The 26,291-nt window shown below is 41.0% G+C and overlaps 1 protein-coding gene across 1 annotated transcript; it reads right to left on the reverse strand.

Annotated features, from left to right (window-relative positions):
* Nucleotides 1–516: 516 nt before the first annotated feature.
* Psmc6 (proteasome 26S subunit, ATPase 6) lies at nt 517–25,418 on the reverse strand. Its single transcript, XM_075949103.1, has 14 exons — nt 25,190–25,418; nt 24,315–24,394; nt 24,190–24,229; nt 23,170–23,222; nt 19,631–19,698; nt 18,870–18,984; nt 15,597–15,684; nt 12,912–12,973; nt 12,706–12,829; nt 12,315–12,376; nt 9,236–9,356; nt 9,047–9,127; nt 3,472–3,543; nt 517–1,003 (listed from the first exon to the last, which is right to left on the reverse strand). Exons 1-14 carry the CDS (start codon nt 25,314–25,316, stop codon nt 885–887), a joined length of 1,212 nt encoding a protein of 403 aa, XP_075805218.1. The 5' UTR covers nt 25,317–25,418; the 3' UTR covers nt 517–884.
* Between the last annotated feature and the right edge of the window lie 873 nt (nt 25,419–26,291).

A 26,291-nucleotide genomic window follows, 5' to 3' on the forward strand; every position in this document is an offset into this window, starting at 1 on the left:
ACTATAAATAATCTCAATCTTTAGGCAATGAAGATTTCCTGATATAACTTTGATTGCCACATGAAATTAGAAAGACTTGTGTGCAAGTAACAGAACTTCTAAACATTTCTAGACACGCTCAGCCTGGTCCCCCCACAGATATGTACAGAATCCATGGTGAGCCTAGGAAATAATGCATCTCTGGAAACCATGTATATGCAAAATTATGTATCTCTGTAATACAGATTTTTCCTGGATCCAGACCATAACAGCCTCAAAAGGAAACTATTTTTTCACATTACCAAATGAACTATAAGCAGTACTTCTAATCATAAAAAAGTTAAAGTTAACTATCAAGTAGGCTAATGGCAGTAGGTAAAGAGTAAGTACTTCCTGGAAGATGCAAATGCATGTATGTTCCCACACGCACACATAAGGACCCATTTCAATTTTCAATTTCATCCAGGCTCTCAAATCATTCACTTACTGAACCAGAAAGACTAGAATAAATGTGCTCTTAGAAAAGACAAGAATATATAAAGGACAACTAAAACAGATTTTATTCCATTTTTTCAGGATGAGGAAAACAAAATATAAAATAAGTCATAAGAAATGCTCTCCTGTACTATCTCAAATCATTTAAATGTTGTACAAAATGCTCACAAAGCAATTATGAAAATCTTCAACATGTGTTTGTAAATTGTGCTGCAGTAACTGCAACATTAACATACAACTTTCTTCTGTATCAATTTTAAAAGAATTACTAAATTACATACTATTATGTTGCTCATACATGTTTATTCACTTTTAATGAGGTCACTGCCAATACATACATTATTTTCCTTAACTTTATTTTTACATTAAGCCAATGTCTGTCATGCAGCCATCAAAAACCTGACAGCAAATCACACGGGTTTGTAGTCTAGTTTGGACTCCAGCTTCTTAGAGTCAGCCACTTTCCTGACTGCTTTCATGAAGTCTTCCTGAACTACAAAATCATGATCAGCACGAATGGCAAACATACCTATGGAAACAAAACAAATTTGCTGCTTACCATATGTGAATTACAGATCCATAAGAAAATCAAGCTACCACAGTGGAACATGCCTATAATCTCAGCAACTAGGGGACTGAAACAGGAGGATTCCAAGATTGAAACCAGCCCAGACAACTATCAAGAAAGGAGGAAGAAAACTCTGTGGAGTAAATGTGAAGCTGTATAGATCTACTACCTCTGACCAGCAGTGCTACCTTACTAAAATACGCTATCTCCATTCAAATCATTTTTGCAAGCAGCGTAGCATAATTTTTAAATGAAGCAGATAATGCAATTATCTGAATATTTAAATGTGGATTGCAGCTGGGCAGTGTTGGTGCACACCTTTAATCTCAGAACTTGGACCTCTGTGAATTCAAGGCCAGCCTGGTCTACAAGAGCTAGTTCCTGGGGGCTGGAGAGATGGCTCAGAGATTAAAAGCACTGACTGCTCTTCCTGAAGTCATGAGTTCAATTCCCAGCGACCACATGGTGGCTCACAACCATCTGTAATGAGCTCTGGTGCTCTCTCTGGTGAGTAGGCATATATGCAGACAGAACACTGTATACATAATAAATAAAAACCTAAAAAAAAAAAGAGCTAGTTCCAAGCCGGGCGATGGTGGCACATGCCTTTAATCCCAGCACTCGGGAGGCAGAGGCAGGCGGATCTCTGTGAGTTCAAGACCAGCCTGGTCTACAGAGCTAGTTCCAGGACAGGCTCCAAAGCCACAGAAAAACCCTGTCTCGAAAAACCAAAAAAAAAAAAAGGGGGGGGGGGCTAGTTCCAGGACAGTCTCCAAAAATACAGCAAAGCCCAGTCTCATAAAAACAAAAACAAAGCAAAAGAAAACAAAAATCTAGATTGCACATGTCCAATGGTAATTTCTTTTTTTTTTTTCCCCAAAGAGCAGCCAGTGTTCTTAACCTCTGAGTCACCTCTTCAGTCTCCAAGGTAATTCTGTTGTTTTTTTTTTCCGTAAGGGTTATTATGTATGCAGTGTTCTGCCTGCATCTATGCCTGCATGTCAGAAGAGGGCACCAGATCTCATTACAAATGGTGGTGAGGTACCATGTGGTTGCTAGGAATTTGAACTCGGGACCTGTAGAAGAACAGTCAGTGCTCTTAATCTCTGAGTCATCTCTCCAGCCCCTCTCCAAACACACAACACTATCAAGACTTAGACATTCTAGGCTGAAGTCTCTTAACATATGCAACGATTCTCCAGAAGAACAAAACCCCTGGGCTAGGGATGTGGAACAGGTCAGGTGTTTGCTTAACATACCCAAAGCCTTGGGTTTGATCTCCAGCAATGCAAAACTAAACCAACTCCCAATAAATTTGGTAATGACTGACACTCAGCAAGGCTTGAGGTTGGGGATATAGGAGTCAGTGAAGTACTACCTAGACTGTAAAAAGGCTGGTTCAACCATCAGCACTGTATGCTCTAAGTCTATAATTCCAGCACTTGAGAGGGAGAGGCAGGATAATCACTGTTTACTATGTATTTCAAAAAGTTAGAACAAAAGATTCGAGGTGTTTTCACCATGAAGGAAAGGTTACATGTTTGAGGAGACATGTACGTTTAATCTGATCTAAGTGTTATGCAATATATACGTGTATAAAAATATATGATTCCTATTAATGTGCAATTTCCATCAATCAGTTAAAAAATAGAAAACACAAAAACATTTTTCAATGTGAGAGGAGAAAAAGCACCTATCAAACTTTCATAGCATCAGCCTTTAAAAAAATCACAGTGCTGCTTTTGACTCCAGGTTCACTAAAGCCATCCTTGGTAATAATGCAATCAGACACAGATTCTGGAATGTGATAAATGACCCTAGATAGTTCAGGTCCTATGTTAGCTGACTTATTATCACTGAGACAGTAACTACAAAAATGATGGCACACAGGTCTTGGGTGTGGAAATTCTGCATGGAAAGTAAAAACCAAATGATTCTAGCTAGCTAGGTAGGGCTTCAAAGTCTTGTTACCAAAAATAAAACTAGAATAAAAAAAAATTCGAAATTGTATCTTAAAACTTCATTTTAAACAAATTGCAGGACCACAGACTTTAAAGTAATTCTTTCAAACACACGTAGAACTGCCAAACAGTCCTGCAACTCAGTCTTCCCCAGCCTGCTTGTGGGAATCAGAGTGCTCAGAGATAATAACCCCGAGGGCAGATTCCGTCCAATGGGAGAGGAATGCTAGCAAATAAATGTTCTAGGCTCCGAGTTTAGCCACAATCCTCAGAGGAATCCTGTGGGTTTCCCGAAGGCCCCTACAAGAAATCAAGATCAACTACTCCTGTGGTACTCTCTCCTTTGGGCTGTTCTGTTCTGCTTCTTGAAATCAAGTCTCAAAAGCAAAACAAAACAGGAAACACTGAAATCCTGAAAACGTGCAGCTCTGCTCTTGACAGTGGTAAAACTCTGCCTTGTCCTCTCACCTGCTTCAGTACAGACATTTCTCAGGTCTGCTCCATTAAAGCCATCGGAAAGCTTTACAATTGCTTCATAATCTGTTTAGGAAAAAAAAAAAATTAACAAGATAATAATGAAGACTCAGTCTTTATTTTTGCCCACAGAGAAACTTTATTTTTATTTATTTATTTATTTTTTGGTTTTTCGAGTCAGGGTTTCTTTGTGGTTTTGGAGCCTGTCCTGGAACTAGCTCTTGTAGACCAGGCTGGTCTTGAACTCACAGAGATCTGCCTGGCTCTGCCTCCCGAGTGCTGGGATTAAAGGCGTGCGCCACCACCGCCCGCCACAGAGAAACTTTAAATGGACTAGTTGATTTGAATTTGATTAGCATTACCCTCGCTACTATTTTACAACATTAACAACTAAAGCTAAATAAAAATGCTGGAAAATAAACCAGAATCAAGGAGACATACATCTGAATTTTTAGTAAAAAAATGTCAAGATTTGAAGTAAAATCGAACACTGGTGGCACATGCCTTTAATCTCAGCACTTGGAAGGGCAGAGGCAAGCGTGGTCTCCAGAGAGAGTTCCAGGACAATGAGGCCTCTTACGCACAGAAACCCTGCTTCAAAAACAAACAAACAAAAAACTACAAATAGCCAGGCGGTGGTGGCGCACGCCTTTAATCCCAGCACTCGGGAGGCAGAGGCAGGCGGATCTCTGTGAGTTCGAGGCTCGCCTGGTCTACAAGAGCTAGTTCCAGGACAGGAACCAAAAGCTACGGAGAAACCCTGTCTTGAAAAATCCAAAAAATAAAAATAAATAAATAAATAAAATCGAGAGGTGGAATCAGTTGAGGTGGGAAAAGTACAAGAGAAATAGGTTGAATATGATCAAAACACAAAGCACACACACACACACACACACACACACACATGAAAATGGTAACTCTAACAAAATCCTGAGGGGTACGGTATGGCTCAATGGTAGAGTACATGCCCAGCATTTCTTTCTTTCTTTTAGGTTTTTCTTTTTTTTTTTAATATTTATTTATTTATTATGTATATTATTATATGTCTGTGTGTATGCCTGCAGGCCAGAAGAAGTCACCAGACCTCATTACAGATGGTTGTGAGCCACCATGTGGTTGCTGGGAATTGAAGTCAGGACCTTTGGAAGCAATGCTCTTAACTGCTGAGCCATCTCTCCAGCCACTCTTTTAGGTTTTTCAAGACAGGGTTTCTCTGTGTAGCTTTGGAGCCTGGCCTGGAACTCAAGTTTATAGACCAAGTGGCCTAGATCTGCCTGCCTCATCTCTCAGGATTAAAAGCATGCACCATCACCACTTGGCTAACAGAGAATTTCCCCCCTCTCCCAAGACAGGCTTTCTCTGTGTAGCTTTGGAGCCTGTCCTGGAACTCGCTCTATAGACCATGCTGGCCTCAAACTCATAGAGTCTGCCTGCTTCTGCCTCCCAAGTACTGGGAGTAAAGGCGTGCGCCACCACAGCCTGGCTGCATGCCTAAGCATAAAGTCCTGAGTTCAGTGACTGCCCACCAAAAAAATAAATAAATAAAATTAAAAAAAAAATCAAACAATAAAAACATAATACTTTGGTGGCTGGTGAGAAGGCTCAGCAGTTAAGAGCACTTGCTGACCTTTCAGAGGACCCATGTTTATTTCTCAGTACCCACAAGGCAACTAACAATTGTCTTTTACACACATACACACATGTGCACAGACATATACACATAAAATAAGTAGATAAAACAGTAACAATAAATGAAATATACTTTAGTTATAGAGATTAAATGTAAAATGTACTAACGGCAGAGATTATTTTATCAAAATAAGAACTTTAAATGCTAAAGAAAGCATTTATTAGCTTTCTGATTTTCTTTGCTAACTCCAAGTTGTATCACCTGAAATAACAGTTACAGTGAAGTCTCTACTTCCTCACAACATAGACATGAAGAGCTACAGCTTTGTGCTTGTTATGAGCCTGACATAGATCAGTGAGGAAAACTACAGCACACAGGCTACTTGGTATGAATGAACGATGGGACACCTTTGCCAGCCAGGCAGTGCCCAACAGATCAATCTCTATGTGCAATCTCTGGGTGATTAGTTAGTTAGCACTTAATCATATTAATGTCACCATAAGCTTCCTGAGAGGATTCCCAAAAAAAACATAGTATCTAACACTGAGAGAGGTAAGTATTTGTACAAGCTACTTAGAAACTGGCATCCTTTGTTTACATCACTCTTTCCAACTTAAAATTCTCAAAGGAGCCAGGCAGTGGTAGCACACACGTTTAATCCCAGTACTTGGGATGCAGAGGCAGGTGGATCTCTGAGTTCAAGTCCAGGCTGGACTACAGAGCAAGTTCCAGGACAGACTCCAAAACTACATAGAGAAACCCTGTTTCAAAAATCAGAAAAACAAAACAAAACAAAAAAACCTCAAAGGAACAATGAAATGAGCAGTGAGCAGTAACCTTCAATCATTTGTAGCTATTTGTAACCATTAAGTTATAAGGGTTTTGTTGTTTTTTTTTTTTTTTTGATTTTTTTTTTTTTTGATTTTTTGAGACAGGGTTTCTCTGTGGCTTTGGAGCCTGTCCTGGAACTAGCTCTGTAGACCAGGCTGGTCTCGAACTCACAGAGATCCGCCTGCCTCTGCCTCCCGAGTGCTGGGATTAAAGGCGTGCGCCACCACCGTTGAGACAGGGTCTTGGGTCTTACTTTGTAGCCCTGGCTAGTATGAAACTTTCTATATAGACTCACCACACCTGAAATTCTCAAGAGATCCTCCTGTTTCCGCTTCCAGAGTGCTGGGATCAAAGCTGTGACACTATGCCTGGCTCTAAGAAGTTCTCTTGTTTTGGTGGTAATGGTGATTGAACCTAGAACCTAGAGCACTGTAGATAAGCAATCTGCTGCTGTGTTGCCCCCAGCCCATTCTAGAGGGTTTTAAAAGCTGTCAACCAATTATATTAGATTCCCTAGTTCAGAAGTCAACAAGAATTTTGTGCAAAAGGACAAACAGAAAGAATTTATTTACTTATTTATTGTTTTTTTTTTCTTCTGAAGCAGGATTTCTCTGCATAGTACAGGCTGTCTTGGAACTCAGAGATTCGCCTGCCTCTGCCTCCTGAGTACTGAGATTAAAGGCGTGCGCCACCATCACCTGGTTACTTATTCATCTATTGTGTGTCTGATAATATACATGGCCATGCCAAGGATTCCATGTGGAGGTCAAAGAAGAACTTGCAAGAGTTGGTTCTCTCCTTCCACCATACAGTGCTGATCAATCACAGGGTGTTGGGTTTGGTGGCAAGCACCTTTACCACTGAGCCACCTCACCAGCCCTCCAAACCTAAGTCTTTCCTGCTTCTTTCTGTAGTCTGTATCTGACATTGTATCGTCCTGACATCTTATCCCCATAAACTAAATCCAGAGTTTCTTTTGTTTACTGATGAAATGCCTGGCTGATTCAAGGACTCATGGAGCTGCGGTTGGACCAAACTCACCCTGTAGCTGAGAATGATCTTGAATTTCTGACCTGCCTGCTTGCCTCCACTTTCCAAGTGTGGGCATCACAGGCCCGTGTCATCATGTATGACTTTCAAGTCTCACTATTTCAAAGACTGTAATTATATCTCAGCAAATCTGGGAGGGAAACCTTTACCACATCACCACCATTTTTGATCTGACTTACTGAAATAATGTCTTATTTCTTTGTTTGTTGTTCTCCAATTTGCCCCCAGCAGGCTATCAAAGCAATTTTATGTGAACTGAAGTATTCATACATGAAATGGTATGCCTAAAATTCATTTGTTTGTTAAACATGCAACAGGCAGCAGAAATTATGGATGAAACAAGACTGACCACGAATAATACTGAAAGCAAAAAACAAAATCCAGCTTTCAAATTAACTTAAACACGTACCTGTTAGTAATGGCATAGAAAGAGAAACTGAGTAGCCATTTTTATTTTCATTTTTTATTTTTTTGGTTTTTCGAGACAGGGTTTCTCTGTGGTTTTGGAGCCTGTCCTGGAACTAGCTCTGTAGACCAGGCTGGTCTCGAACTCACAGAGATCTGCCTGCTTCTGCCTCCCTAGTGCTGGGATTAAAGGCATGCGCCACCACTGCCCAGCGAGTAGCCATTTTTAAACACAGTACTATTACAGCTATACAACCTTTCTTTCTTTCTTTCTTTCTTTTTTTTTTTTTTTTTTTTTTTTTTGGTTTTTTGAGACAGGGTTTCTCTGTGGCTTTGGAGCCTGTCCTGGAACTAGCTCTTGTAGACCAGGCTGGCCTCGAACTCACAGAGATCCGCCTGCCTCTGCCTCCCGAGTGCTGGGATTAAAGGCGTGCGCCACCACCGCCCGGCTATACAACCTTTAAGAACAAACTAAATTTGAGGTCGGCATCATGAACAGTCAAAGTTCCTTCCTACCTTATGACCGCCAAAGGCCCTGCAGCCTGGTCTACAGGCTTCTACTACTCCTCACAGCTCCCTACTCTTCTAGAGCCCCTCCCTAGCTTCTTGCTTGGTCCTTGGATGTGCCAGGTCCCCATCTGCTCAGAGACCTTCCCCAAGTATCCACATCAAGTCATAGCTTAAACATGACCTCCTTGGTGACCAGAAAGAAGGCTCAACAGTTAAGAGCACACACACTGCCCTTGCAGAAGACCCAAGTTTGGTTCTAATAACCCACATCAGGATCTCACAACTACCTGTAATTCCAGCTCCAAGGAATCCAACACCAGACACCTATGGTCTTCTGTGGGCTCCTGTACTCAGGTGTACATGTCTACCCACAGACATACATGCAAACACTTAAATAAATCAATGAACCAAGTGAATGAATAAATGGCCTTCTTGGTAAAGCCTTCAGCCTACTAACCTTTCCCCACTTCAAAATCTCCTGACACTTCCCATCTCCTTCTCCTTGCTTTACTTTTCTCCACACCATCTATCGCCATCTAATCTGTATCTGTTTTGTGAAATAATCAAGGTTTTCTAAAGGCCAGAATTTCATTCAGTGCCATGACATTCTTAGCACTTCCACCTCCTAGCATTCACTATAAGCTCAGCAAAAATTTACTCTATTAAAACTACCATGTTTATTTGGTGTAAAACTAGGCTCAAGCTGGGTGTGGTGACACGTGCTTTTAATTCTAGCACTCAGGAGGCAGAGACAGGCAGACTTCAGAGTCCAAGGTCAGTCTGGTCTACACAATGAGTTTCAGGACCGCCAGGGCTACACAGAGAAATGTCTTCAAAAAACCATAAATAAAGCTAGGCAGTGGTGGCACATCCCTTTAATCCCAGCACTGGGGAGACTGGGGAGGCAGAGGCAGGCGGATCTCTGTGACTTTGAGGCCAGCCTGGTCTACACAGCGAGTTCCAGGAAAGGTTCCAAAGCTACAGAGAAACCCTGTCTTGAAAAACCAAAAACAAAAAAAAAGGAAAGAAAAAAAAACACCCATAAACAAATAAACCTAGGTTCAATAAACCAAGAGTAACATCCCATAGTGCTGTGCTTCATTCACTAGATGTATACACGAATAAAACACTCAACTTTCTTACCTATTTCACCGTGCTTTGTAATAGGGCCTGCGTGAATTTTCAATATATCTAATCTTGCTTGTTCATTTGGTAAATCGATATCTGAAAATGACAAGAAATGACTTTGTACTCCAGTTGTTGGTTTAAGAAAGTGAGAGGAAGGTGGGTGAGAAGAAAAAATTGACATAGACCAAGAAAACAATGACTCACGTATTTTTCTGTCTAATCTTCCTGGACGGAGCAAAGCAGGATCCAGTGTATCTGGTCTATTTGTAGCCATGATCATTTTAACTCTATGCAGAGTATCGAATCCATCCATTTGATTTAGTAACTAAATAAAAAATCAAAGAGACAGACTTTACCAAACACATGCATGTATGTGGATCTACACACAAAAATTAATGAAACAGTAAAATAAATTTAAAGATAATTAGCTAGGCTGGGTCGTGATGGTGCAGGCCTTATGGTGCAGGCCTTTAACCCCAGTACCCGGGTGGCAGAGGCAGGAGGATCTCTGTGAGTTCAAGGCCAGCCTGGTCTGCAGAGTGAGCTCTAGGATAGGCTCTAAAGCTACAGAGAAACCCTGTCTCCAAAAAACAAAAACAAACAAACAACAACAAAAAATAACTAGATAGCAGGCAATGCCCGCTAGTTGATAACATTATCAGTTACATGAATAACACTAATAATTGTGTTGTTCTAAAATATTTCTTATGGTTTTGGTTTTTGTTTTGAAACACAGTGTCACGTACCCTAGGCTAGCTTTAAATTTACTATGTTGCTAGGGATGACCTTGAACTTCTGGTTTTCCTAAATCTACCTCAGGAGAGCGGATTACAGCCATGGGCTACTTAAAGTGGTTTATTTGGAGTTAGGGACCAAACATACATGCATGTTTCATGCCCACTAGCCAAGAACTTTACCAACTGCACTGGACTCCCAGGACCCAATTTAAGGCTTCTAAGCCTGTAGTTTAAATTTAAAATACTGTATATAAACAGTCATAAATACACGGTCAGCCTGGTCCTTAAAAGCTCTATGCTAGCCGGGTTGTGGTGCGCACTCCTTTAATCCCAGCACCCAGGCAGAGACAGGTGGATCTCTGAGAGTTCGAGGCCAGCGTGGTCTACAGAGCAAGTTCCAGGACTGGTTCCAAAGCTACTGGGTAACCTAACCCTGTCTCGAAAAACAACAACAACAAAAAAGCTCCAAGCTACTCAAGTTACATAGAAGACAGCCTGTCTAAAAATGCAACAGCAAAACTGCTCATCTGAATAAATGATTATAATTTGTGAAAAGTGATTTTTCAAAGACAACAGCAAAAAGAATTAAAATCAAATGAATGACCTGTGCTACCTAGTTTTCACTGGCAGCAATGGGATATTGCTTCTTTCTTCATCACCTATCTTCTCCATTACTAAAACCAGCTTTTCCCACCAGGCTCAGACACCATCGTGAGAGATGGGCAGAAGAGCCTGAGAATGGGATCTTCTGGATATGAAATAGAATTGCGATTACCTGCCCAAGATTAAGCCAGTCAACAATTCCTACACGACTGGTGGGCTAATGAGGCGTTACTGGTAACTGATGACAGCTGGGAAATGGAGTTACTTTTCTTCAAGAGTGTCACCCCTAACTAGTTCATTGTCAATGCTTATGCAGGATTAAGAAGAAAGAGAATATGAAGGTGGAATGGTGAGGGAGCACTGGAAGGAGTGGGGATGAAGAAGGAAGGGTAGACATAAAGATATACCTTATGTATGTACCAAAGAATAAAAAATAGTTTTTAAAAATCTATTTTAGTTGCCACAGTCTTAGCAATAAAGAGCAAAGAGTGGTGTTTAGAGCAGCCACACATAAATGTAACATATTTACTGTTGATAATCTTAATACCTGTTACTCATACCATCACCAAACTAACACAAAGTCATATGCTTAAGAAACGATATAATTTGTACATTTGAATATTGATATATTAAAAATTTATAGAATGGTGCAATTTTACCAAGCACAATTTGCAGATAACTTTATTTATTTATTTGTTGGATTTTTCAAGACAGGGCTTCTCTGAGTAAGAGCCCTTACTGTCCTTGAACTTGCTCTGTAGACCAGGCTGATCTCAAACTTAGAGATTCTCCTGCCTCTGCCTCCTGAGTGCTGGGATTAAAGGTGTGCGCCACCACACCCAGCCCAATAACATTACTTTTCAGTATCAATTTTTCTCTTCATTTTTCCTTTTTAAAAAAAATCTGAATTTATTTCATGTGCACTAGTGTGAAGGTATCAGATCCCCCGTAGTAAAAGACAGTTGTGAGCTGCCATATGGGTGCTGGGAATTGAACCCGATACCTCTGGGAGAACTAACTACCAGTGAGCCATCTCTCCAGCCCTCATTTTCACTCTTAAACAATAATACTGCACATCTATATGGCGCCATGTCTTAATATATGCATACATGTATACTACTGAAATCAGGTGAAACATGTGTTTCCTCACTCATCATTTCTTCATGGTGAAGACACTAATTTTTCTTACTGTTCTGAAATAGACATTACTTGATTTTTAGAGATACCCCAGTACACAACAACAAAAAAAAAAAACGCTTGCTCTTGTCTACTTGGTGTCCACTATCAACCTTTCCTCTCTTTCCCTGTTCTCCAGCAGCAGTCACTTCCTCCTTTGGTGTACGTGTGTAGATGTAATATGTGTGTGTGGTGGGGTCATTCTGGAGGCCACCCGTGGAAGGATGTCTGCCTTATGCCCTGGAAACAGAATCTTTCACTGAACCTGAAGTTACACTGACAAAACAAATCCTAGCAATTCTCCTGTCTCTACCCCTCATGCTGACGTTAAATGTGCACAATTGCCAAGCAAATTTTTTTACATGAGTGCTGGGGATTTTAACGCAGGTCCATACTCGCAAAGCATTCACTCTTGCCTACTGAGCCACTGCCCCAAACAACAGAGCAGTAATTATTATTATTAGGGATTATGACATATGAAAGTGTTCATTACTAGCAACATTACAAATTTCATGTTTAACTCTTCGTCTAAACTGCTATATACACTTCAACTTCAAATATGCAACCTTCACTTTTTCATTAATAAGTAACTTTCTTAGCTGGGCAGTGGTGGCACACTCCTTTAATCCCAGCACTCAGGAGGCAGAGACAGGTGGATCTCTGTGAGTTTGAGGCCAGCCTGTCTTAAACAGAACAAAACATAAAAAGTAACTTTCTATATACATACATACATATACACATATATATCCCTCTATACCAAATATTACCTCCATTAAAGTTCGCTGAATCTCTCTGTCAGCTGATGTACCCTCAGAAAACCGACGGCCACCTAAAGTAATATATTTGGAAATATATACACATTATTCTTTGTGCCCATCATTTAATAAAACAGAATGTAATAGTACTCAAGTTAAAAATGCTATGTAGAAATTGAGTGAGGAATTACTCTGGTATAGTTCTGGCTAATTTACTAAAAATGGCCACACTCTTTAGCCTCTGAGCAGTCCTATGCGGGCAGGTGGGACTCTGGGATACCCACTCACCGGCTTCGTACAAGTCATAACTACTGCTCAGGCAGGAGGTCCTTTCAGGTTTAAACAACTCCTTCTAATACTTACAAAAAAAGTTAAGAAAAAATTAAAAAGGTGTCATTCTTACCAATAGCATCTATTTCATCCATAAAAATGATGCATGGCTGGTGGTCCCTGGCATAATTAAACATTTCTCTAATCAAACGAGCACTTTCACCAATGTACTTGTCTACAATAGAACTAGATACAACCTGATTAAAAGAAAAAGAGTAATATAAATTAGACAGTTCAAATAAATTTCATTTCAATAAGTATAAAAGAATTTCCCCTTACCTTTAGGAAGTTGCAGTCCAGCTGGCTAGCAACAGCTCGTGCCAAGAGTGTTTTTCCAGTGCCTAGAAATACCAAATGTCGTTAGGTTAAAAGCAGAAGTATTTTTAAAAGTCTTTCAACATCATCATCTTGAAGCTGGAAAGATGTCTCTGTGGTAAAGAGCCCACGGTCCAGTTCCCAGCACCTTGTTAGACAGCTTATAATCCCTGCAACTCCACTTCTAGGAGAACTGGCTTCCCTGGGCGCACACAGAGCATTCACATACACAGAGACACACAGACACATACAACATAATCCTATTGATAGTAAATTTTCTAAAACTTAAGCTAAATCCTAATAGAATTTCCTTTTAAACTTTAATTTTAACTTGAGGTGTCACTCCTGATTTTAATTTGAAAATGACTGCAAACATTAAGAATATAACACTAGGGGCTCAGTGGCTAAGAGCACTGAGCTCTTCCCAGGTGACCCAGGTTCAATTCCCAGCACCCACATGGCAGTTCACAACTGCCTGTAACTCCAGTTTCAGGGGGTCTGACAACTTCATAGATATATCTGCAGGCAAAACAAAATAAAACAAAAAAACAAAAACAAACCCCCAAAACCCTACTAGTATACATTGTTGAATGATTAAATCAAGCTGATTAACATTATCTATTAACTCATAAGTTTACTTTGTGATGGGAACAATTATAGCCTAGAAATACCCAATACAACAATCGTCGTGTTTCTGTAATCGTCTGTAAACTCAATCACTGCCTTCCGCGGCCCCTCTAAAATAAAACCATTCTCTACAATTCCAACTCTCAACAATCTCCCAACAAGCGAGATCATTGGTATTTGTCTTTCTGGGCTGCTCACTCCACTTAGCATCACTTCAAGATTCATCTGTGGTGACACAAACGACAAAATTTACTTCTTTCTGAAGACGAAACCATACTTTACTGTGTACACATGCACAGTCTTCTCCTTTCACAAGCTGATTGAGGACACTGAGGTTTGCTCTGGCTATTGTGAATATCACTATAACATAACATGGGTGCAAATGTCCCCTCAAGGTCCTGACTCCAGTCGCCTTGCACACTGGCTGCTAGGTCACAGAGCAGTTTTATTTTTAATTTTCTGAAAAACCCCATACTGTTTCCTAAAATGGCTGCATCAATTTTCATTCCTATCAGTGATATAGAATTTCTCTTTCTTCATATCTTCGCCAACACCTGCTATTCATTGCATTCATTCACACATTCACTCCTTCCTTGAAAACAGCCATTCTAATAGTTGTGACACAGCATCTCATTTTCTAATTTTAGGCATAATGTAAATAAAAAAATATTCTTACAACATGGGCTAGGCATACTAAACATTTTTTTTTTTTTTTTTTTGGTTTTTTGAGACAGGGTTTTTCTGGAGCTTTGGAGCCTGTCCTGGAACTAACTCTTGTAGACCGACCAGGCTAGCCTCAAACTCAAAGACATCTGCCTGCCTCTGCCTCTGCCTCCAAGTGCTGGGATTAAAGGCATGGGCTACCACAGCCTGGCTAACAATTTTTGTTTTTAATTATTTATGTTGGGTGGTGGTGGCACAGAGGCAGAGGCAGACAGATCTCTAAGTCTGGAGCCAGGCTGGTCTACAGAGTGAGTTCTAGGACAGACAGGGCTACATAGAGAAACCTATCTCAAAAAAAAAAAAAAAAAAAGTCAAAACAGAAGGAAGAAAAGAAAGAAGGCTACATTAGCCCTACGAAGAGTGAGCCAGTAAGCAGCACCCTCCTTCAGGTCTGAGTCCTGCCCTGACTTCCCAGTGCGACCTGAGAGCTATAAGTTGAAATAAACCCTTTCTTCTCTGAGTTGTTTATGGTCATGGTGTTTATCACAGAACAGACACCGTACCTAAGACACACAGATTCATAAAAATAAACTATTTTAAGAGCTAGTTCTAGGACAAGAACCGAAAGCTACAGAGAAACCCTGTCTCGAAAATCAAAAAAAAAAAAAAAATCTAATTTGACTTGAGATCTCAAATTTTATGACTCAACAGCTTGTACCACTCATTTCAATCATTCCAGAAAACTGTAGGCTAAATAATCAATATCTAATCACCATTAAGCACCAAGCAGTCTGAGTCACCACAGCCTGCAAACTGTCCTTTCAGGTAAAGCCTCTCACTTAGATGGCATTCAAATAATTAAAGGAATGCTTTTTCTAAACACAATGTACTTCTCAGCATGCAACTTCCAGACATACTTTGTGTTTTCCCACCTGAAAATGTAGCAGCACCCTGCGGAGTGAGAGCACCATCTCCGCTGACACCGCAAGTGTGTGGTACTCAAGCACAGGGACGACCACAACTGCTGCATGCCAGGGCTGAGCAACTTTACCTACAAGGCCTTTGGACCATCAGGAGATGTAACACCAGGAAACAGCCAAATAATGTATTAGTTTGATGACAGTAGTTCTGATTCTGAAGGCTCTATCAGAGAGTCTCTGTAAGCTGCTCATCTCAGGAACATTCATACACATGAACTGCAGTTTAAGGACTATCGTCTATAGAATTACATGGCCTGTGACAAGGCTCAGAGGGACTCCACATGACTGACTGGGATTGCCTACATTAAATTCCTATCTTACTACTTTTTCATTCCTTCACCCACTCCTTTGTTGAAGAGGCGAAGATAATGATACCAACCTGGTGGTCCATATAGCAAACAGCCTTTTGGAGGTATTATTCCTACACGCTGGAATAATTCTGGGTTTGTAAGAGGTAATTCTATTACCTGAAAAAGAAGTTGCATATTTCTTAAACAGTAAAAATTTTAATATATTTTAAAATATTTAAAGTCTAATACCATGCTTATTAACCTACAGGATGATTTAAATAGTTTTGGGTTTATTTAAGATAGAGATGTCTTAAAACTAAAAACTTAAAAAACAGCTTTAATTATACACAGGTATATACTTTGTAAAAATTTATTAGAAATGCATACTTAAAACCTGTGCATTTATCAGGTTCACATTTCACCTCAGTAAAAACTGCACTATAAAGAAATCAGAGAAGCCGGGCCTGGTGGCACACGCCTGAAGAAGGACAATGTAGGAGGACCGCAAGGTCAAGTCCAGAGTGGGTACTATACCAAGACCCTGTCTCAGACGACAAGGTGAGAAAAAACTAGCAACTAGCGTGCAGCTCAGTGGTGGAACGCCTGCCTGCCATACGGGCGGTACTAAGGTGAATAGCTGGTATTAAAAAAATAATAGCCAGGCATTAGTGGCCCACACCTTTAATTCCAGCACTTGGGAGGCAAAGATAAGCAGATCTCCGAGTTTGAAGCCAGCCTGGTTTACAAAGCAAGTTCCAGGACAGCCAGGGACGTACAGAGAAAGCCTGTCTCAAAAAACAAAACAGTAGGGGCTGGAGAGATGGCTCAGCGGTTAAGAGCATTGCATGCTCTTCCAAAGGACCCGAGTTTGAATCCCAGCAACCACATGGTGGCTCACAACCATCTCTTCTAGCAGGCATATATGCAAACAGAATATTGTATCCATAATAAATAAATAAATATTTAAAAAAACAGTAATAATAATAATAATCAGCAAAGAAAAAAACTTTAATAATTTACAGAATACAATGCAAATAATCACAAAATAAAAAATTATTTGATGTCATAAATGGTCACTGAAAGAAAATATATAAAATTTCCTTTGTTGGCACTGTGTCACAGCGTAAAACAAAAAACAGTTCTATTTCCTACTCTTTAATTCACAGAAAGAAAAATGAAGAGCTGGACATATACTCAGGTGGAAGAGTGCTTATTTATTATGCCAAGGTCCTGGGTTTTATCTCCAAAGTGTGCCAGTGAATGCCTACAACCTCATTTGCAACACTAGGGAGGTGAAAGCAGGAAGACCAGGGGTTCAGAGTGACTTTCAGATACAGTGAACCAAAGGCTAGCTATATCATGAGATATATGAGATACTGTCTCCAGGAAGGAGAGGAGAAAGGAAAAATAGGAGAACCAGGAGGGAAAGGAGGAGGAAGAAAAGAAGAGAAGGAAAAAGCCGGGCGGTGGTGGCGCACGCCTTTAATCCCAGCACTAGGGAGGCAGAGGCAGGCGGATCTCTGTGAGTTTGAGACCAGCCTGGTCTACAAGAGCTAGTTCCAGGACAGGCTCCAAAACCACAGAGAAACCCTGTCTCGAAAAACCAAAAAAAAAAAAAAAAGAAGAGAAGAGAAGGAAAAGTAAGGAGGAAGAAGAGGAAGAGGAGAAAGAAGAAGAGGAAAGGAAGAAGAGGAGGAAGGGGAGAAAGAAGAGGAGGAGGTAGAGGACTGACTATCCAGTTCATTCACAGTACCAACCACAGGAGATAAAGTCTATGTGAACTATGCGAGTACATAGAGATGACCCTCCTCCATCAGGTTAGGATAGCCAAAAGTATAGTGGGATATTATTGTGTTTTAATAAATAAAGTTTGCCTGAGATCAGAGAGCAAAGCAGCCACACTAGTCAGCCACACAGGCCAGACAGTGGTGGCACACACCTTAATCCCAGCAGCCACAGTAGTTAGCCACAGAGGCCAGGTGATGGTGATACATGCCTTTAATCCCAGCACTAGAGAGGAATATAAGACAGGTTTCAGACTAAGTCTCAGTCTGAGGATTCATGGAGGCAGTCTTGCTCATTTCAGTCCGAGGTAGATGTAAGAAGAGTCAGTGGCTGGCTGCTTTGCTTTTCTGATGTTCAAATTGAACCCCGGTATCTGTCTCTGGGTTTTTATTATTTGTGCTATACAGAAGTGTGGGGAAAAAAAACCAACATCCTAAAATATCTAAGGATAAAAAGCATGTGCAGAGGAAATGCAGCAAGGCACTGGTGGGAGGCAAGTTTCATAAAAACATTTCCTCTTCCTTCAGCTTCCTTCCTCTAGCTCAAACATCAGGGTATGCTTTGATTTTCTAATCAGGCTAGTGTTTCCTCAAATATTGAAATGAAAAACTTGATTTCACAAAGGTGCACATGCCACAGCACACTAGAGGACTTTATGAAGTCAGTTCTACCTTCTCTTTTAGCTGTACCCCAGAGATCAGACTCAGGTTACCAAGCTTGTAGGACAAGCATCTTTACTGGAGATGCTATCTTAACAGCTCAAGAAGCCTATACTTTAATAACTGTTTCAGAAAGTGTAATGAGCCGAGGTCTAAGAATTATGAATGACTATGAACTACCTACCCAAGAACTACTCCCAACCCTTCTCAGTCATTCCTACTTAGGCTTGCATCAGGAAAACAATGTAACTTCCAGGGTCAGGAGACAAGGAGATCCCAATCGGATTCATCACTTAAAAGCTTAAAAATTCAGTCTGATGGTGGTGGTTCTTGCCTTTAATTCCAGCACTCAAGAGGCAGAGGCAGGTAGATTTCTGTGAGTTCAAAGCTAGCCTGGTCTACAAAGGGATTTCCAGGACAGTTAGGGCTACACAGAGAAACCAAAAAACTTAAAATAAAATAAAATAAATAAATAAATAAATAAATATACCCAGTATTTTCCTAAAGAGCAAAAAAAACAGTTTGAATAAAATAAAAAACATAAATGCTACGGCAAAGGTAACAATAATCCTATTGGACTGAGATGTTAACATTACTGGCTTTACAGAAAAATCACACAGCGCTTTGCCCTACGAGCTCTGACCCAAGTACACTAAGACACTGAGAACTATAAATGGCAAGGGCATTGGACTGTATCAGTTATTCTCCGCTTTCCCCTACATTCTTCTCTCTTTTGTCATAAAAGAGATTTTCCTAACATCAAACATCTCCAAAATAATATGGACCAGCTATGCCTATAGCCAGACAGTCAATGCTACTGCCAGCTGGAGTTTCCTGTAATATTACATTCAGTTTCTCCCCTCAGGTATCCTAAAAGCAGTACTGCAGCAATCTTAGATAAAGAAACACAACACCCACCTCTCTTAACTCCCGAATCTGCTCTGACAGCCCTCCAATCTCAGAATAAGAAACATTTCCAGGGTCCTCATGAGACATGTTATAAACCAAAGGATCCACCTCTCTTGGCAAATATCTAAAATGAAAAAAAAAAAAAAAATCAGGTACTTTTCTTTCAAAAGACTTATTTTCTCTCTGCTTACATGGTAAATATAAATTATTTATACAAGCACCTATAAGTAAGTACCTTCTAAAAACATTTAACTTGCCAGGTTGTGGTAGCGCACACCTTTAATCCCAGCACATGGGAGACAGAGGCAGGCAGATCTCTGTGAATTTGAGGCTAGCCTGGACTATAAGAGCTAGTTCCAGGACAGGCTTCAAAGCTACCTGTCTTGAAAAACCAGAACAAAACAAAACAAAAACAAAAAACATTGAACTTAGTAAGAAGTAAGTAAAGAGTAAGAAGTAGTAAAACGTTTGATGACTCCACAAATCACGTATTTTTAGAAAATCTTCCCTGGGGGCTAAAGAGGTGGCTCAGTGGTTAAGAACACCGACTGTTCTTCCAGAGGTCCTGAGTTCAATTCCCAGCAACCACATGATGGCTCACAACCATCTGTACTGAGATCTGGCGCCCTCTTCTGGCCCGCAGGCATACATCGAGGCATACATACATATATGTGTTGTATACATAATAAATAAATAAATCTTAAAAAAAGAAAGAAAATCTTCCCTGTGAAAATGAAACTCAAAGTAAACAATAAGAATAAGAAACCCACCTCATTATGGTTAGTGTAGTCATATCCAAAGCAACTCTCGTTCCTGGCTTCAGCTTACTTTTATCAAGCTAGTTTTATAAAACAAAAAGGTCACACAAACATTTAAAAAGGAAAACACTACTCAATATTCAGAAGTCGTATATAATATATCACAAAAGCCCCAAATATCATATTATAAATGCCCTGTCAATAAAAGGGCTAATAAAGCAGTAATTCTGAAGTTCTTTCTATGTGACCCTTACAAGGACGTCCTTTGTGCAAACTCAGCGTGTGAAGTCAGAGATCACTAATACATAAAACCTGGGGTAATAATTGCCTTTTTAGTTTTTTACATTTATATGTATGTGTATATGTATAAACAATAGTGTGCATATATAGAAAGAGGACAATTTGCAGGAATTGGTTCTCTCCTTCTACCATTACCATGGGTTCTTGATATTGAATTCATGTGGCCAGGCTTGGTGGCAAGTGTCTTTATCCATTGAAGTAGCCATGATTTTGAAGAAAGGACAGATTTTGAGATTTTATTCTCAAGGCTCATTACTTAATATAATTTTGTTCATTATTTTGATTCAAAATCTATGAAAAAAAGTTACTTTGGGAACTGGTACCAGAATATTTACAGGGAAAAAAAAAACCCTTAGTGAACATTTGGGTGAGAGGAAGGGAAAATAGCTTGTAAGTATATCCATTAAATATATTTTTAAAATCTTCTAGAAGGAAACATGTACATGCATAATCATAAAAGATAAGGAAAGCCACTGTTTCCTCTCAAGAGATTCCCATCAACATACTAAGGAAGGCAGCCTGTGGTGGTGGCACTGGCATTTAATTCCAGGCCTGGAGGGCAGAGGCAGGAGGATCTCTGAGTTCAAGGCCAGCCTGGTCTACCAGAAGGAGTTCCAGTACAGCCACGACTACACAGAGAAACCCTGTGTTGAAAACCGAAACCAACCCAAACCCAACCAAAACTAAAACCTAAGGAATGCAGAAACAAAACAAAAAGTCAACTACCTTATCTTTGTATACAACAGACCTTACACTAAGTACACCAGGTCGAATAATTTATCAGCACACCTCTGCAAGGTAACTTACTGACATTATATTCAACTAATGCACATTATACTTAAGATATCACTTGTCAGAAATAAAAAAGTTACTTTCCAATAGTTTCAAAATTGTTTGCCATTACATTTTCAAAATCATAACCTACTCTGTCTAAGACTTTACAATGAGCTACAAATTAGGAGATTGTGCTCATTAAAACTAAAATAACCCAACCAAAATAGTTACTGTCACTGACTAAATCAATTAAAAGTATTGAGTCCTTTATTAATGGCCAGACCAAGAACTGACTCTCATATCTGGAAAGCTTCTTGGTGCCCAAGCTCAAGCATATAACATTTTTAGAGACAAAACCTTAATGACATCAGTGCTGGAGGGGGGGAGGGGCTTCTTTGTAAGGTCCATCAGTATCTTCCAGGCACTACATAATCATATTTGGACCATGGTCAAGGTTGTGGACAATCCCAGAAGCATTGTCAAGGTAGCTGTTAAGGGTGGAAGACTGAGAAGTGACCAGGCAGGGACAAAATAACACCAGGAGTGGTGTGACCTTAGTCATTTCAAAATTAAGTAAGGGGTAAGGAAATGGCTCAGCTTGCAAGAGCACTGTCTACCTCTCTTTTATAAAAAGCCAGGCACGGCTACTGAATTAGCCCAGAGTTGGTAGGTAGAGAGAGGCAGATCCCAAGATCACTGGCCAGCCAGACTAGCCAAGACTTCCAGGTCTATATAAAACTCTGTTTCAAAGCAGTAACACAGAGAATGATGTCCTGGCCTTTCTATAGGTGCATCACAATCACATGCATGCACCACACGCTTAACACACACACACACACATACTAAGTAAAAATAGGCAAATCACTAAATTTAATGGATTGAGTAGTTTTAAAAAGTCTTTTTGTTTGTTTGTTGTTGTTTTGAGACAGGGTTTCTCTGTGTAACAGTCCTGGCTATCCTGAAACTAATTTTTTAGACTAGGCTGGCCTCGAACTCATGAGATCTGCCTGCCTCTGCCTTCCAAGTGCTGGGATTACAAGGCGTGTGCCACTACTGTCCAGCTTTAAAAAAGTCTTTGTAAGGAGTACCTGAAGAGAGGTAATCAGTAGGAAGCTACTTCAATACAATCAAGAAATAGCTGAATAATGCCAAATATTGGCATCTCGAGAGCCTTGAAAGGACTACAAAAGCCCTCCTGCTTAGGACATAACAAAAAATACATTCTCATTACTAGTGGCTGAACCTCAGGGCCCTCACATGCTTGTCATGCATTCTGCTACTGAGCTACAACCCTGACTCTATGCCTGTAATATTTTTTAAATGTTTATTTTATGTATATGGATGCTTTGTCTGCAAGTACGCTATGTTAACACGTGCATGCCTGGTGCCTGCAAAGACCAGAAAAGGATGTCAGATCCCTTGGGAATGGAGTTCAGATGGTTGTGAGCCCATTTGTGGGTGTTGGGAACCCAACCTGGGATCTTTGGAAGAGCAGCTCTGAACTGCTGAGCCATTTCTCCAGCCCCCAGACTTGTAGGATTTGATTAGAATACTATTCAGTTATACACTGAAATCCTAACATTAGATTCAGTCTCAATGTTAAATACTGTTCCAGAATCATGCTGTATCAATGTTTGAAAATCTGAACTTGGAAAAATGGCATATGTTACCCTAGCACTCAGGAGACCAAGGCACCCGCACTGTTAGTTTAAAATCAACATGAGCCACACAGCAAGATACAGTTCCATAAAACAAAACCAACAATGTAAGCATAAATTCAATATGAGAAATGTTCAGAGTCTTCAAGTCAATGCTTAAAACATTTCCTAAAGAACAGAATGGTGTGCAGATTGCAGGTATACTGGATCACTCTCAGTCACTTGTCTAATGTCTGCAAAATGAAATTCAAAGGTATTTCAATTTGCCTATTCTAGGCCGGGCGGTGGTGATGCACGCCTTTAATCCCAGCACCTGGGGCGCAGAGGCAGGCGGAGCTCTGTGAGTTCGAGGCCAGCCTGGTCTACAAGAGTTAGTTCCAGGACAGGCTCCAAAGCTACAGAGAAACCCTGTCTCAAAAACAAACCCAATTTGCCTATTCTGGTTTAAATGCCCACCAATAAAACTAACTACTGTAGACTCTATAAGTACCATTTTTGAATATTTAAATGTAAAACACAGGTAGCCTAACATGTTTAACCCTCTCCAAGAAGGACATTATATTAAAGCATTTTTCTAATTATAAAATGCTTTGATTTCTAAGTACTCATAACTGACTAAGAATGTGAAACAGCAGGGAAGGAGAAATTCCAGAAGCAAAATCTGACTTGAATCCAGGCTTTGCTAATCATTTGCTGCGTCTGAACAAACCACCATTGGGAGTTATGGGCACAATGCCTGACCTGCCATCTCAAGAATTAAGTAACTTATGTGTAAGTACCCTTTCTGTTACAGAGCCTTATACAAACGCCAAGTATTACCTGACGACGACAACCTACGACGTATCTTGGTCCATTTGTGGCTTTAACAATGACTAGAAGAAGAACAAATTGAAAAACAAAGTTAGAAAACAAATATATCTACATCTATGGTGGGTACAGTTTTACCTCTGACCTCCAAGAACAGGAAACACCAAATCGAGCTTAGGAACCACCAACTTTGCACTGCTGTCACTAGAAGAGACACTGCAGGGCTACCCTGATGGCTCATCAAATAAAGCCCACTGACCCGACTGAGTCCAATCCCTGGGTCTCATTGGTGAGAGAGGAAAACCAACTCCCACAGGTTGTCCTCTGATCTCCGCATGTGTGCTGCAGTACATGAACACACACACTCACACATTTTCACACACGGAGAAATGTAACAAAAATTAAAATAGCTTCCAATGACAGTACACAACTTTAATCCGGCACTGGGAAAGCAAAGGCAGGCAGATCTCTTATGAGTTCAAGGCCAGCCTGTTCTACAGAGTCAGCTGCATCCAGAGCTACGTAGGACCTGATCTCAAAAATCAAGACAAAATAGGCATTTCAAAAGTTGGGGAGGGCTGGGCGGTGGTGGCGCACGCCTTTAATCCCAGCACTTGGGAGGCAGAGGCAGGCGGATCTCTGTGAGTTCGAGACCAGCCTGGTCTACAGAGCTAGTTCCACGACAGGCTCCAAAACCACAGAGAAACCCTGTCTCGAAAAAACCAAAAAAAAATAAAAAATAAAAAAATAACTAAAAAACAAAAGTTGGGGAGGGGGCTGGAGAGATGGCTCAGTGGTTAAGAGCATTGTCTGCTCTTCCAAAGGTCCTGAGTTCAATTCCCAGCAACCACATGGTGGCTCATAACCACCTGTAATGAGGTCTGGTGCCCTCTTCTGGCCTGCAGACATACACACAGACAGAATATTGTATACATAACAAATAAATAAATAAATGTTTAAAAAAAAAAGTTGGGGAGGGACTGAGTCTTTTTGTTTTTGCTTTTTAACTAATTAGTAAATTAACCCACTTACATTTTTCTTCTGTTAACTGTTTAAGCACTTCACCCACAATCTACGAAAGAAAAAAGTCACATTACCTTCAGCTTTAAAAAAAAAAAAAGTGAATTACTCATTCACTTTCAAACTTTATAACCTACCTGCCCAACACTTTGTAGTGCCTTCAGATCGTTTTCAGACTTCTCATACTGCTTGGTAAGTTCTTTTAACTGTTCCCTTACTGAAATAATAAAATGTCAACATTTTAAATTAAACAAGAACTGCGTTAAAATGTTTACTCATGTATCGTTCACTTTATGTAGGTTTCATACGCACTGTACCAAACTACAAAATATGACATCCTGCCACCCCCGGATTGCTACAAAACTAAATGATAATCTGTGGAATCAGATCTTTCACAGCTACCTGGGACTACCTGGCTTACTCTATGTTTGCCCATACTAAAGTCAACCAACGCAATTCTTCACCGAATCATAGAAGCTGCGGCCTTTTTTCATATAACTCAACTATGCAGGCTTTTCAAAACCCAAGTGCTCAGGGTGGGCGAACTAGGCAGCTCGTATAAAAACTGAGGAGAGACGAGAAAGGTTATTACGGCCACTGGACCCTTTTTCTTTAAGGCTTCACGACTGGCTTTCTGCTCACTGAGTCCCACGTCCTGCTGGAGCTTCTTTGACCCAAGCGTCTTCCCGTCCCCGGGTCCCGAGACTCCAATGCTACTTTCCTTGCACCTGGGATAAAGTCCCCAGCCCACTTGATCCTCATTCCTCTAGTCCTCCCCTCCCCTTCCACCTCAGAACTGTGGCTATTCCCTATGCCACCTGGACCGGGAGCGGGCTATTTCCACGGTCGAGACTGTGCTGCACCCCAGCTCAGGGCGGGATGACAAAGCGCCTTGCCCTGGACTCAGGCCTTCCCAAGCCGGGCGCTCTGTTTTCGGGCTCGGCCGAAGCCTCCGCTCTATCAGAGACGGAAGCGGGTCCAGGCATGAGAGAGTGTGGAAAGGTTCACTCACGCTCCTTAAGACGGCCGTCTATCTCCTTGTGCTCTAGCAGCTTCTTGCGGTAGTCCTGAAGCGCCTTATCTCTAGGGTCCGCCATGATGAGAAGCCGTCGCTCATAGGGGATGCCGGGAATGGCCATGGCAGCCCGGGCGGGGGAGGGGGCGGGGCGAGGGGGCAGAGGCGGTCCGAGGGCGGGATCTCTGTGGCACCGCCCCTTCCGCTTGGCTCGCCTCTCACTCCCGGTGGCCGCGTCGCCTTTTAGCCTAGAAAGCGCAGAAGGAGGCCTCCGGCCGCACCGTCCCCTGCAGGCCAGAGTGGGAAAAGCCGGGCGCCGCTATCGACTGACCTCGGTATTAAGTCACTGCTTTCCTGGAACCGCCAAAGGCTCTGAGCTTATGCCACACGACTGCAAGTGCCCACAGAGGCCAGTAGATGGCATCGGATCTTCTGGCACTGTGATTCAAGCAGCTGTGATTTTTTTTTTAAATTCTTGTTTATTTTATTTTATGCATATGAATGTTTTACTTGCATGTAGGTATGTGCACCACATATGTGCCTGGTGCCAAAAGAGGTCAGAAGAAGCCACATGATCCCCTGAAACTGGAGTTACAGAGGGTTGTGAGCTGCTTTGTGGCTACTAGGACTCCAACCCAGATTCTGCAAAGAGCAAGGAGTACACGGGGCGGTAGTGGCGCACGCTTTTAATCACAGGAGGCAGAGGCAGGCAGAGCTCTGAGTTCGAGGCCAGCCTGGTCTACGGAGTGAGTTCCAAGTTTGCTTCCCGGTATCCACACTGGTGACTCAACATCCTGTAACTCCAGCTCCACAGCATCTGCTGTCCTCCTCTGGTGTCCATGAGTACACACGCACACTCACACACGCATGCACACCACAATTAGAATAAATCTCAAAAATAGTCTAAGAAATGTCACCAATACTCAAAGAAGTTTAAATATCAGAGTAAAATAGAAGGGATATGAAAATATAGGAAAGTCTTAGTTTATTTGAGAGTCATTCATAGTAATATAACAGAGGATAAAGAAATGGCTCAGTGGTTAAGAGTACTGACTGCTCTTGCAGAGGAGCGGAATTCAATTCTCAACAGTTACATAGC

This window comes from Microtus pennsylvanicus, chromosome 15 (assembly GCF_037038515.1).
Source record: "Microtus pennsylvanicus isolate mMicPen1 chromosome 15, mMicPen1.hap1, whole genome shotgun sequence".
NCBI lineage: Eukaryota > Metazoa > Chordata > Mammalia > Rodentia > Cricetidae > Microtus > Microtus pennsylvanicus.

What these genes read in the sequence shown, in the direction of transcription:
- Psmc6 (XM_075949103.1), bottom strand. Translation starts at nt 25,316, where the DNA reads ATGGCCATTCCCGGCATCCCCTATGAGCGACGGCTTCTCATCATGGCG. An exon ending in GGATGAAATAGATGCTATTG is followed by an intron (nt 12,377 to 12,705) that starts GTAAGAATGACA and finishes ATATTACTTTAG; the next exon opens with GTGGCCGTCGGTTTTCTGAG. An exon ending in AAATGTCTGTACTGAAGCAG is followed by an intron (nt 1,004 to 3,471) that starts GTGAGAGGACAA and finishes TTGTTTCCATAG; the next exon opens with GTATGTTTGCCATTCGTGCT.